Source organism: Micromesistius poutassou (genome assembly GCF_964030765.1).
Source record: "Micromesistius poutassou genome assembly, contig: SCAFFOLD_5807, whole genome shotgun sequence".
Taxonomy (NCBI): Eukaryota; Metazoa; Chordata; class Actinopteri; order Gadiformes; family Gadidae; genus Micromesistius; species Micromesistius poutassou.
The window spans coordinates 1-14,134 of record NW_028178561.1 but is presented as its reverse complement, the minus strand read 5'-3'; the positions used below and the strand labels follow the sequence as shown (position 1 = coordinate 14,134).

Here is a 14,134-nt window from a genome sequence, read left to right as displayed (position 1 = left end):
AGTAACCACCATCATGACAATCAAGACTCCAGGACTTGTTGTTCCCTCCAAGCAGGCTGTCACCACCCTCTCCTCTCCTTGTGATTCCTCTGTATGTCACTCCTATAGCAACACCTCCTTTCCTCTCTACCTCCCAGTAACAGCGGCCAGTCAGAGCCTCTCTACACAACACCTGGTACCAGGAGTCAAATCTCTCTGGGTGATCCGGATACGACAGGCCCCATCCAACCGCCGTCACCTTTCTGTTGTCCTCAGACAGAGAGAGGTCTCTGTAGGCTGTGTTTGGGTCCAGTGTGAGTTCACAGGCATCTGACGGGAGAACAAGACATGATATTATTCATAATTCCCGAGATATTCCAGGTTATTCGCCCAAAATCCCCCCATTCATTCTCATTGGAAAATTCAAAAAACGCTGATTCATGCTTCATCCTCTTCAACTACTTAAGACGTCATAACTTGGTCAAAATGACCATCATTACCGTTTACCATCGTTCAAACAATTAAACAAATCTACACATTTGTATCTTCAATAATATGTAAACAGAATTTCAATATCATTCATCCTTTTTTCAGAATCACAGTTTTAGTTTCATTCCGGATTCGTTTTCAGTTGGTCTCGCTCTCGCCTTCTGACTCAGCTGTTGCTCGTTGAGCAATCAGTGGACATCACAGCACTCTAGAGGAGTCTGGTTAAAGTCACGTGGTGACAGTAAGACTGTAAGTAAGATTGCTCGTTGAGCAATCAGTGGACTGTCGTAAAACCCGTGTGTGTTCTCGATGCGTTCTCGATGAGGCCGTTCCACCGAGGATGCGTCGGAGGTGACTCGTGTGGACTTGGGACCGTTAAATATCCCAGGATGCATTTTGCATTCCCATGTTTTAAAATATTAGTATGTAAGCTATAATAATAGGCTATATATAGGAACATTTTACATATATAACAAAAATGCCAAGTACGTACTTCCAAGTCTGCAAGAACGTAGTCCACATACTTGGTATTGAGAAACGGCTTCTCTCTCTCCCTCATGGACTACAACAATGGACTACAATAGTGGACTACAATAATGGACATTAGCATTTACGTTAGCATTAGTACTGCAGTTAGCGTTGACGTTAGTGTTGAAGTTAGCATTGACTTTAGCACTGCATTTAGCGTTGACGTTAGCGCTGAAGTTAGCATTGGTATTAGCACTGCAGTTTGCGTTGACGTTAGCATTAGCGTTAACGTTAGCATTAGCGCTGACGTTAGCATTAGTGCTGCAGTTAGCGTTGACGTTAGTGCTGAAGTTAGCATTGACGTTAGCATTAGTGCTGACTTTATCATTACCGTTGAAGTTAGCGTTAGCACTGATGTTAGCGTTAGCAATTAAGTTAGCATTTACATTAGCGTTAGCATTGACGTTAGCGTTAGAGCTGCAGTTAGCATTGATGTTAGCATTAGCACTGCAGTTAGCATTGATGTTAGCATTAGCACTGCAGTTAGCATTGACGTTAGCATTAGCGCTGACACTTGCATTGACGTAATTGTTGGCACTCACGTTACCGTTTACGTTAGCACTGATATTAGCGTTAGCACTGACATTAGCGTTAGCGCTTCTGTTTATATTATATAGTCTACAATATAACAAGCAGGCCTACACCAAGTATATGAAATGTCTCAAAGGAATACGTCTCTCAAAGTGATTATTGAATGCCATTTATATGGCGTGTGGCGGGTTTAAATATCTATCCCTGGAGTGTTGGCTCCTCTATTATATTATTTACGGTAGCCATTTACGTGGGAGCGCGCAGTGTGGATGGACTTTCCATCTCTAAAGTTAGTGTGTGTTGAGATGAATCAAACAAAACGGACACTTACATCTCTGTGGAGCTGGTTTCAGCCTCCACACTCCACCGTGCTCCACACTGGGGAGACAAAGAGAGAGCAGCATGTTGACTTTAAACAGGAAACATTATTCACATGTTAACAAAGAGAGAGCAGCATGTTGTCTTTAGACAGGGAAACATTATTCACATGTTAACAAAGAGAGAGCAGCATGTTGTCTTTAGACAGGGAAACATTATTCACATGTTAACAAAGAGAGAGCAGCATCTTGTCTTTAGATAGGGAAACATTATTCACATGTTAACAAAGAGAGAGCAGCATGTTGTCTTTAGACAGGGAAACATTATTCACATGTTTACAAAGAGAGAGCAGCATGTTGTCTTTAGACAGGGAAACATTATTCACATGTTAACAAAGAGAGAGCAGCATGTTGTCTTTAGATAGGGAAACATTATTCACATGTTGACAAAGAGAGAGCAGCATGTTGTCTTTAGACAGGGAAACATTATTCACATGTTTACAAAGAGAGAGCAGCATGTTGTCTTTAGATAGGGAAACATTATTCACATGTTAACAAAGAGAGTGTGCAGATGGCTCCGCTGCATTCATGTTAGTATCACGTTAGTATTATTATTCACTCGTGATTAAGCACATAATCAACCAGAACTCGCTGATGGCTGGGTGGTTCGTAACGTTGTTAACTGATTAACGACAGACAGCTAACCTCGTCAGCTGACTGCGTGGGTCAGACACTCCGCGACAATACAATCGTTGGCTTTTTGGCGGGAAACCTACAACCGCTATCGACCACCTCAATGTTAAGGCCTAGCTGCATGCTAACCCCCAGCTCCACGCTTACGCCTAGCTCCATGCTAGGCCACGCCAAATATGAGTGTGTTGCACTCACTATCAATAAATATTTTATAAAAGTACTCTGAATCCTAATTTACTGACTCATCATGCCTGGCTCCATGTTAACATCCAGCTCTATGCTAACCAATCATTGGCCAATCAAAAAACAAAGACACTCAAACGTCTGGTTTTAAACCAACACATTAATTCACCAGACAGTTAGTGCCAAACACAGCAATACGTTGTTAATGTGTTAATGTGTTATGTTAATGTGTTGCACTAACTATCAATAAATATAATTCTATAAAAGTCGTCTGAATCCTAATCTGCCATCTCATCACTTTCTACACAACATGCGTTACAACTGCGTTTTGAAAACACTTCATCTAGCAGCGGCTTGAACCCTTGTAGGAGACTTTGTCCCTGAGTGGAGAGCTGTCCTCTCCATACCTGAGAGTGTCCAGTCTCCAGCATGGATCCTCCAGTCCAGCAGAGAGCAGCGCAGCTCCAGAGTCTCCTGGGTGATTGTAGCTCAGGTCCAGTTCTCTCAGATGGGAGGGGTTGGAGCCCAGAGCTGAGGCCAGAGAAGTACAGCCTTCCTGTGTGACCAGGCAGTCAGACAACCTGCACACACACACACACCATTTATCTATCTAGCAGTTCGTACCAAATTAAACACATTTAGAAAGTTTATTCATTCCATATGGAGGACAATGAGATATTGTTCTGTTAGAGTCAGGAGAAGTCTGCTGTGTTTGGTACACTAAGACCGTTTATCCACAGGTTCTAACATTGTGTAGAACCAGGGAGTGTTTTGCCAGCAGGGAAAAGATCAACAGAAATGCATCGGACATGAGCAGCACTACACCAAACTAATATGATGTTAATGTAGCAGCATAGAAATAGGGTTGCCTTGCTGCAGTTAATTGCGTCAGCTGACCACTAGGGCGGCAGTACATAAGTACGGCCCTCCTTCTTGAGCTCTCACTGATGCATCATTTCCGGGTCAGGTGTTTGCCCGTGCAGGTAATGCTCCGTGCCCCTGCTGCGGCTACTGTTTAGTTTCATTTATCACTGTGTCCTCATGCTCAAAGCCGGTGTGTTTTCACTGCAGAGCAGCGACTGCGTGCTCAGTGCTCCGTTTAGTCGCTGGTTCTCTCGAGCGGTAAGTGTCCTCTCTCTCCGTGTTACACCGAATGCTATCCTGTAGCTAATGCTAGTGTGGTCACAGGTAGATGTCCCCTGCCGTGTGTCTCTCTCTCTCCCTCCCTCTCCCTGTGCAGGTTTGACTTTGAAAACGGGTATGCTACCTTAAATCTAGCCTCCAAAAGCCTTGATAAATGTAGCTTAGCCATACTAATTTTATGTTTATTGACAGGGAACGCTCATCAGCTGGCCGAAATCTATAGATTTATCTGATTTATCTGACTCCGCCACCAGCTGATTGGGGCCGCTGCTGCTTTGTACACAGCTTTTGTCCATAGCTTTGTCTACAGCTTTGTCTGCTGTTTGTCTCTGCTGCTAATCACACCGTTTGTCTCTGCTGCTATATACGACGTTGTCCCCTGCTTTGTCTCCGGCAGCCACTTATTCCTTGCTGCTCTGTGCTGCTTGGTGGTGCTGCTGTTGCTGGCTTTTGGCTACAGCCGGCTTGCATGGTGGACTGCCGACACCACACCTTTAACCTGTTTATCCCTTTAATTTCAGCCCAATGATTTTGAGGAGTTAATCCCTTAATTTTGTTTTGTTTTCTGTACTTTATTATTTTGATTAAGTAAATTGTTTTAAGTTTATTTTGTGAACTATTTCCTGCTTCATGTTGTATATTGCTTCATACATTTTGGGTTAATTATTTCCGTTGTAACTTCCTTTTTGTTTCCTTCTCAGTGGCTGCAGGCTGGTGGTGGTGCTGGGGACGTGGGTGGTGGTGTCCCTCATTCTTGTGTGCTGTGCTTCCTTGGATTTGGTGATGCCAGTGTGTGACTGCCACGTGTGTCTGGGTGAACCATTTCTCTTTAATTTATTCCTGTTGAGTCCCCTTCCCCTTCACCTGCTCTTTCCCCACCAGTAGGCCTCAGCCCCTGATTAGGCTCCTTGTTTATTAGTTGGGATGAATGCTCATTTTTGTGATTAATATATACATTTTATTAAACAAAGTATTTTTGTAAACTGGGAACCACATGTCTTGCCTGTTGAGTGGAACAAACCTGTGTTTTTGATCAATGTAAAATAATATATAATTCCTTGGGTGCAATTCCCAAGGTGGCGTTGTCAAGCAACCTAAGATTCACATTGAGAGCCTCCACACCGCCACATTAATAAAGGACATCTTTACTGTTCAATATGTTTTACTTTACCACGGGCAGTGATGTTTTAGTGGTGAGGGGTGCATTATATTCAGATCACAGCACGGCTAAAGCCTCATCACCATGTCTACACTAATGACAACTCCTCAGCTCTCATCAGCTGACCAGAGTTACATAACGTATAACATACTAGCAGTTAACAGGTCAACAACCCCTAACCCTCACATCAGCTGGCCAGAGTTACATCACGTATAACATACATATCGATATTGATAACAGTCCACCTAGTCGTGGATCATCCCTTACATATTAAACAACCCCAAGACGCAGTTTGAAGAAGAGGCTGATAACTGACCTGAGAGTTTCCAGTGTACAGTGTGGACTCCCCAGTCCAGCAGAGAGCAGCTTCACTCCTGAATCCTTCAGATCATTGGTACTCAGGTCCAGCTCTCTCAGACTAGAGGAGTTGGAGCTGAGAACTGAGGCCAGAGAAGCACAGCCTTCCTCTGTGATCAGGCAGCCAGACAACCTACACACACACACACACACACACACACACACACACACACACACACACACACACACACACACACACCCCATTTATTCTTTCTGGTTGAGAGCAGTTTGTACTAAAGTAACCACATTTATAAAGTGTATTCATCATTCCATTTGGAGGACAAGTTAAAGCTTTATTGATACTTTATGGAGACAAAGCTGTGTCACCCTGTCTGAGAACAGGAAGAGGAAGTGGGGAGATGACATCATCACAGACAGAACTTCCTTCACATGGATGTGACAGGATCTTAAACAAATGCTCCTTTCTCAATAGCTATAAATCAGATGAGATATTGTTCGGTTATAGTCAGGAGAACTCCACTGTGTTTGGTACGCTAAGACCGTTTCTTCATAGGTTCTAACATTATGCAGATCCATGGAGTGTTTTGTCAGCAGGGAAAAGAGCAACAGAAATGCATCAGGCAGGAGCAGCACTTACTGGTCTAGAATAACCCGTTTGAAGAAGAGGCTGATAACTGACCTGAGAGTTTCCAGTGTACAGTGTGGACTCCCCAGTCCAGCAGAGAGCAGCTTCACTCCTGAATCCTTCAGACGATTGCTACTCAGGTCCAGCTCTCTCAGACTAGAGGAGTTGGAGCTGAGAACTGAGGCCAGAGAAGCACAGCCTTCCTGTGTGATCAGGCAGCCAGACAACCTGCACACACACACACACACACACACACACACACACCATTTATTCTTTCTGGTTGAGAGCAGTTTGTACTGAAGTAACCACATTTATAAAGTGTAGGCCTATTCATCATTCCATTTGGAGGACAAGTTAAAGCTTTATAAAATATATTTTTTATAATAATATCGAAACAGAATTTCGATATCATTTATACTTTATTCAGAATCACAGTTTAAGTTTCATACAGCTTCGTTTTAAGTTGGTCTCATTGATTTACGTTGACGCTAGAGCTTGAGGACGTTCAGGCAGTGTTGCCAGATTGGGCGGTTTTTCCCGCAGATTAAAGAGCGTTAATGTCATAATAAAAAATTTGATGCCGTCTAAATGGATTTGCGTTAACGCCGTTAATAACACGTTTCACTGACAGCACTAATATTAATATAACTTTTTATTTCAGTACTATGAATAACATGTATTACAAAATAATACATGTTATTCATAGTACTGAAACAAAAAGTAGATCTACAGAGATGTTTTGTGCATAATTATTTGTTTTATTCCAATATTATGTATATTGTGTTGTGAGGAGAATAATTAACCAAGTGAGCAGGAAAATACTTTTCAGGCACGAGAGCAAAGACAGCATTTGTCTGCGTGGGGGTGTCAGTTGCGTGCTGCTTCACTTTATGTGCACACTTTTATGGATCTAATGGATATTGAACCTTGTGGTGTAACTGTTTGTCCATTGAGTAAAACTGACCTGAGAGTTTCCAGTGTACAGTGTGGACTCCCCAGTCCAGCAGAGAGCAGCTTCACTCCTGAATCCTTCAGATCATTGGTACTCAGGTCCAGCTCTCTCAGACTAGAGGAGTTGGAGCTGAGAACTGAGGCCAGAGAAGCACAGCCTTCCTGTGTGATCAGGCAGCCAGACAACCTGCACACACACACACACACACACACACACACCATTTATTCTTTCTGGTTGAGAGCAGTTTGTACTGAAGTAACCACATTTATAAAGTGTAGGCCTATTCATCATTCCATTTGGAGGACAAGTTAAAGCTTTATAAAATATATTTTTTATAATAATATCGAAACAGAATTTCGATATCATTTATACTTTATTCAGAATCACAGTTTAAGTTTCATACAGCTTCGTTTTAAGTTGGTCTCATTGATTTACGTTGACGCTAGAGCTTGAGGACGTTCAGGCAGTGTTGCCAGATTGGGCGGTTTTTCCCGCAGATTAAAGAGCGTTAATGTCATAATAAAAAATTTGATGCCGTCTAAATGGATTTGCGTTAACGCCGTTAATAACACGTTTCACTGACAGCACTAATATTAATATAACTTTTTATTTCAGTACTATGAATAACATGTATTACAAAATAATACATGTTATTCATAGTACTGAAACAAAAAGTAGATCTACAGAGATGTTTTGTGCATAATTATTTGTTTTATTCCAATATTATGTATATTGTGTTGTGAGGAGAATAATTAACCAAGTGAGCAGGAAAATACTTTTCAGGCACGAGAGCAAAGACAGCATTTGTCTGCGTGGGGGTGTCAGTTGCGTGCTGCTTCACTTTATGTGCACACTTTTATGGATCTAATGGATATTGAACCTTGTGGTGTAACTGTTTGTCCATTGAGTAAAACTGACCTGAGAGTTTCCAGTGTACAGTGTGGACTCCCCAGTCCAGCAGAGAGCAGCTTCACTCCTGAATCCTTCAGATCATTGGTACTCAGGTCCAGCTCTCTCAGACTAGAGGAGTTGGAGCTGAGAACTGAGGCCAGAGCTTCACAGCATCTCTCTGACAGATTACAGCCATTCAGCCTTGGCCAAAAGTAAACAGAACATGTTAGGAACTGTGATTAAAATAACACATCTTTAACTTATTACATAATGAAGGAATGTTATTAGTTGAAAAAATATTTCATCAATCATTAGATGTTTAAATGTTTATTATGTTTCAGGTGTAAATTTTTTAATATTTAGGGACCGAGCAGGACACTGCAAGGTCCCTATTGTTTTTGCTTCGACCAAAATTTTCCAGTTTTTTTTATTTGTGTTTGAAAATGTTTTTGTAAATGAATACTACTTCTATAATGTTATTTTTAATATGCTCTTATGTGTACTGTTATACATTATACTTTAATAGTACACCTACAGATGTTTTTGATATTATTATAACTTTTTTATTCTTCTAGTATGTTTATTATGTTGTGAGTAGAATAGTAATGCATGTTGTTATGAACCTACAGATATCTTTTGCATATTATTTTAACCTTATATTCCAGTTTTATGTATATTGTGTTGTGTGTATTGTTATACATGTTATAAGTGAACCTACAGAGATGTTTTGGAGGCTTTGACCACTGGCAGCAGCCTCAGAAGACCCTCCTCTGAAGCAGAGTATTTCTTCAGGTCAAACACGTCCAGCTCCTCTTCTGATGTCAGGAGGATGAAGGCCAGAGCTGACAGTTGAGCAGGAGAGAGAGTGTTTTGGGCGACACTTCCTGATGTCAGGTACTGTTCGATCTCCTTCACTAGAGAACGGTCGTTCAGCTCATTCAGACAGTGTAACAAGTTGATGCTTCTCTCTGGAGAGAGATCTTCATTTAGCTTCTTCTTGATGTAAGACACTGTTCCCTCATTGGTCAGTGAGCTAGTTCCTGTCTGTCCCAGCAGACCTCGTAGGACAATCTGATTGGTCTCCAGAGAGAGGCCCAGGAGGAAGCGGAGGAACAAGTCCAGGTGTCCGTTCTCACTCTGTAAGGCCTTGTCCACAGCACTCTGGTAGAGGAGGAGGAGTTTATCTTCCCCAGAGGTGGGTGGTTCTTCTAAGAGCAGATTGACACCAGTGTTGATAATGTCCATAGCACTCTGGTAACTCTGGTAAAGGAGGTGTTCATCTTCACTGGAGGATGAGAGCAGATTGACACCATCTTCGATGAAGGACAGGAAGACATAAAGGGCAGCCAGAAACTCCTGGATGCTCAGATGGACAAAGCAGAACACCTTGTCCTGGTACAGCCCACACTCCTCTTTAAAGATCTGGGTGAACACTCCTGAGTACACTGAGGCTGCTCTGATATCGATGTCACACTCTGCCAGGTCGGCCTCGTAGAAGATCAGGTTGCCTTTCTCCAGCTGGTTAAAAGCCAGTTTTCCCAGAGAAACAATGATCTCCCTGCTCTCTGAACTCCAGTGTGGATCCGTTTCAGCTCTCCCATGGTACTTCCTGTCCCTCTGTATGGACTGAAGCCTCAGAAAGTAGATGTACATCTGAGTCACGGTCTTGGGCTTCTCTTCTATCTGAGATTTTTTGAAGATGTCCTCCAGAACTGTAGCAGTGATCCAACAGAAGACTGGGATGTGACACATGATGTGGAGGCTTCGTGATTTCTTGATGTGGGAGATGATTGTGCTGGCCAGCGTCTCCTCTTTGAATCTCTTCCTGAAGTACTCCTCCTTCTGTGGGTCGGTGAACCCTCTCACCTCTGTTACCATGTCAACACACTCAGAAGGGATCTGATTGGCTGCCGCAGGGCGTGTTGTTATCCAGATGAGAGCGGAGGGAAGCAGGTCGCCCCTGATGAGGTTTGTCAGCAGCACGTCCACTGAGGCCGGCTTTGTGACATCAGTCCAGGTCTGGTTGTTCTGGAAGTCCAGAGGAAGTCGACACTCATCCAGACCATCCAAGATGAAGACAACTTGGAACCGGTCGAATCTGCAGATTCCTGCTTCTTTCGTCTCAATAAAGAAGTGATAAAGAAGTTTCACCAAGCTAAACTCTTTCCCTTTCAGTAAATTCAGCTCTCTGAAAGTGAGGAGAAATGTGAAGTGTATGTCATGGTTGGCTTTGCCTTCAGCCCAGTCCAGAGTGAACTTGTGTGTTAAGATTGTTTTACCAATGCCGGCCACTCCAGTTGTCATTATTGTTCTGATTGGTTTTTCTTGTCCAGGTAAGGGTTTAAAGATGTCTTCACATTTGATTGGTGTTTCCTCCTTGGCCGGTCTCCTGGAAGCTGTTTCAATCAGTCTGACCTCATGCTCCTGGTTGACCTCTCCACTGCCTCTCTCTGTGATGAAGAGCTCTGTGTAGAAGTCCTTCAGAGGTGTTGGCTGTCCTGCTATAGCAATTCCCTCAAACACATGCCTGGACTTCTTCTTCAAATGAGACTTGAATTTATGTTGGCACTCGACAGCAGCAGATCCTAAATGAGAAAACAACAGAAGACATCATATAGTGGATGGTGAAATCAGTGGAAACATGTAAATATTTCCTCTTAAATTATCAACTTCATGATATTTAGAGGCTTTATAACTTTGGTCGAAGAAGCTGGTCATAACAAGGACTGCGCATTACAGATTCAAAATGTTCAGGATTATTAAAGTGTAAATCCGGCATAAATTGAACCCAGGGTCTTTTTCTGCATGAAAACCGATCAAATAAGCCGTTTAGGTCATTTTTTCGTTGACCAACCAGTATAGTGCTTGCCCAGAGCAACACTAAGAGCCCAAATGGCTAACAGTGCATTGGCTAGGGGTGGTGCGCCGAACGCTTCCAAACTGCATTTTTTAATCATTAATATTGCTCAGAATAGCACAAAACATCTGCAGTAGCATGACTAGGGTCCCTACACATAAAACGGAGCATCAACAACTTAGTTAGCATAACTGGCGTTTATAAAAAAAGACTGCATTTTGAAGTTATTTCAAAAGCAATAGTTGACTTCTAATAATGATAGTGAATCAGTGGAAACTCATTTGCTATGCTGATATAACAAGATAGTGTTGCATTTCTTCCACTAAGTTATTCTGCTATTGATTTGCAGCATATTGTTTCACATTGTGTAACCTGATAGACCCACAATAATCCTACATATCTGGATCAAACCATTTAACCTGATAGACCCACAATAACCCTACATATCTGGATCAAACCATTTAACCTGATAGACCCACAATAACCCTACATATCTGGATCAAACCGTTTAACCTGATAGACCCACAATAACACTACATATCTGGATCAAACCATTTAACCTGATAGACCCACAATAACCCTACATATCTGGATCAAACCATTTAACATGACACCCTTACCCTAACCCGAGGGAAGATATCTCAACATTGAAAAAGGGATGTAAAAAATATCAGGATATGTCATTTAGTGTGAGCAGAACAAATAAGAGTCTCTTCTGCACTTCAAAATAGTTCATTCTGTTTTCAAAATAAGAGTCTCTTACCGCCCCACAGTGTGTCAGCTGGTTCCTCCTGGTCCATCAGGCAGAGCTTTGTGCCTGCAGACTATTAGCAGATGGAGATGCTATTTAATGTTCACGTAGAGCTTAAGTCAAATATCTTGGTGGACATTTACACACCTTGATCAGCTCTGTTTGAGGCTGTACAGACTGAGCACTGGTAACCTTTGACCTCTGGTGGGGTTGTCTGTGGGGAGAACACACACACACAGTAAACATACAAGAGAGAGAGAGAGAGAGTTTATATTTATACTGTGCAAGTATCCTGTGTAATTGTATTTATTTAGTTATTATTCTACGTTTTGTATCTTTATTTAATTTTTACATTTATTTTCACTTTTTTTATTGAGTTATTTTGTGTCTTATTCATCCCTTAATCTCTCTTTCGCTGTACTTTTGACTCTTGATCTGCAATAACAAGAGAGATTCCCCTTGTGTGGGATTCATAAAGTTGATCATATCTTCTGCTTGTGAATGTTTTATTGGTAAATGTCTTTGTGTGTGTGTGTGTGTGTGTGTGTGTGTGTGTGTGTGTGTGTGTGTGTGTGTGTGTGTGTGTGTGTGTGTGTGTGTGTGTGTGTGTGTGTGTGTAAGGAGTACAGGTAAACTAATCCTCTTCAGTTAGTTAATGATTGATTGTGAGAGAGAGTATCAGTAGAGTCTGATAACAACCAACTGGTCTGTTGTCATGGTCTGTTTGAAACCCCTACCTCTCCTCTCTGGAGGGGCGTCCAACTTTAAAGCTCAGAGGATTATCCATAGACCAGTCACTCTTCATGGAGACACAGCTGGGTCCAGGGGAGTCTGCTCTCTGCTGCTGGACTCTTCTAGAAAAACATGAACCAGGATCAGACCATGTCAACCACATCACTAAAACAGCCTTATCCCTCCTCTCATTATCACCATGTCAACCACGTCACTAAAACAGCCTTACCCCTCCTCTCATTATCACCATGTCAACCACGTCACTAAAACAGCCTTACCCCTCCTCTCATTATCACCATGTCAACCACATCACTAAAACAGCCTTACCCCTCCTCTCATTATCACCATGTCAACCACATCACTGAAACACCCTTATCCCTCCTCGCATTATCACCATGTCAACCACATCACTGAAACAGCCTTACCCCTCCTCTCATTATCACCATGTCAACCACATCACTGAAACACCCTTATCCCTCCTCGCATTATCACCATGTCAACCACATCACTGAAACAGCCTTACCCCTCCTCTCATTATCACCATGTCAACCACATCACTAAAACAGCCTTATCCCTCCTCTCATTACCACCATGTCAAACACATCACTAAAACAGCCTTATCCCTCCTCTCATTATCACCATGTCAACCACATCACTAAAACAGCCTTATCCCTCCTCTCATTACCACCATGTTAACCACATCACTAAAACAGCCTTATCCCTCCTCTCATTATCACCATGTCAACCACATCACTAAAACAGTCTTATCCCTCCTCTCATTACCAGCATGTCAACCACATCACTAAAACAGCCTTATCCCTCCTCTCATTACCACCATGTCAACCACATCACTAAAACAGCCTTATCCCTCCTCTCATTATCACCATGTCAACAACATCACTAAAACAGCCTTATCCCTCCTCTCATTACCACCATGTCAACCACATCACTAAAACAGCCTTATCCCTCCTCTCATTACCACAATGTCAACCACATCACTAAAACAGCCTTATCCCTCCTCTCATTATCACCATGTCAACCACATCACTAAAACAGTCTTATCCCTCCTCTCATTACCAGCATGTCAACCACATCACTAAAACAGCCTTATCCCTCCTCTCATTACCACCATGTCAACCACATCACTAAAACAGCCTTATCCCTCCTCTCATTATCACCATGTCAACAGCATCACTAAAACAGCCTTATCCCTCCTCTCATTACCACCATGTCAACAACATCACTAAAACAGCCTTATCCCTCCTCTCATTACCAGCATGTCAACCACATCACTAAAACAGCCTTATCCCTCCTCTCTATCACCATGTCAACCACATCACTAAAACAGCCTTATCCCTCCTCTCATTATCACCATGTCAACAACATCACTGAAACAGCCTTATCCCTCCTCTCATTATCACCATGTCAACCACATCACTAAAACAGCCTTATCCCTCCTCTCATTACCACCATGTCAACAACATCATGTGTAATTAGAACGTGTTAATATAATGTAACTGAACCCATGTGTAATGTGTAATTAGTGTTAATGTGTTAATATAATGTAACTGAACCCATGTGTAATGTGTAATTAGTGTTAATGTGTTAATATAATGTCACTGAAAACATGTGTAATGTGTAATTAGTGTTAATGTGTTAATATAATGTAACTGAACCCGTGTGTAATGTGTAATTAGTGTTAATGTGTTAATATAATGTAACTGAATCCATGTGTAATGTGTAATTAATGTTAATGTGTTAATATAATGTAACTGAACCCATGTGTAATGTGTAATTAGTGTTAATGTGTTAATATAATGTCACTGAACCCATGTGTAATGTGTAATTAGTGTTAATGTGTTAATATAATGTAACTGAACCCATGTGTAATTAGTATTAATGTGTTAATACAATATCACTGAACCAATGTGTAATGTGTAATTAGTGTTAATGTGTTAATATAATGTAACTGAACCCATGTGTAAT

General features: G+C 41.8%; 2 protein-coding genes across 2 annotated transcripts; both read right to left on the bottom strand.

The window, feature by feature from the left end:
- Positions 1-3,127: 3,127 nt before the first annotated feature.
- LOC311373568 (ribonuclease inhibitor-like) lies at positions 3,128-5,891 on the bottom strand (the record flags this gene model as incomplete). The annotated part of the gene is made up of 3 exons (XM_084490304.1): positions 3,128-3,301; positions 5,339-5,512; positions 5,881-5,891. Coding segments are annotated over 3 exons (359 nt in total), but the record flags the coding sequence as incomplete, so codon positions are not given.
- Positions 5,892-5,927: 36 nt separating this feature from the next.
- On the bottom strand, positions 5,928-12,253 carry LOC311373567 (NLR family CARD domain-containing protein 3-like; the record flags this gene model as incomplete). The annotated part of the gene is given in 8 exon segments (XM_084490303.1): positions 5,928-5,982; positions 5,984-6,193; positions 6,930-7,103; positions 7,836-8,009; positions 8,527-10,393; positions 11,429-11,489; positions 11,564-11,630; positions 12,154-12,253. Coding segments are annotated over 8 exon segments (2,676 nt in total). The 5' UTR covers positions 12,222-12,253.
- Positions 12,254-14,134: the final 1,881 nt, after the last annotated feature.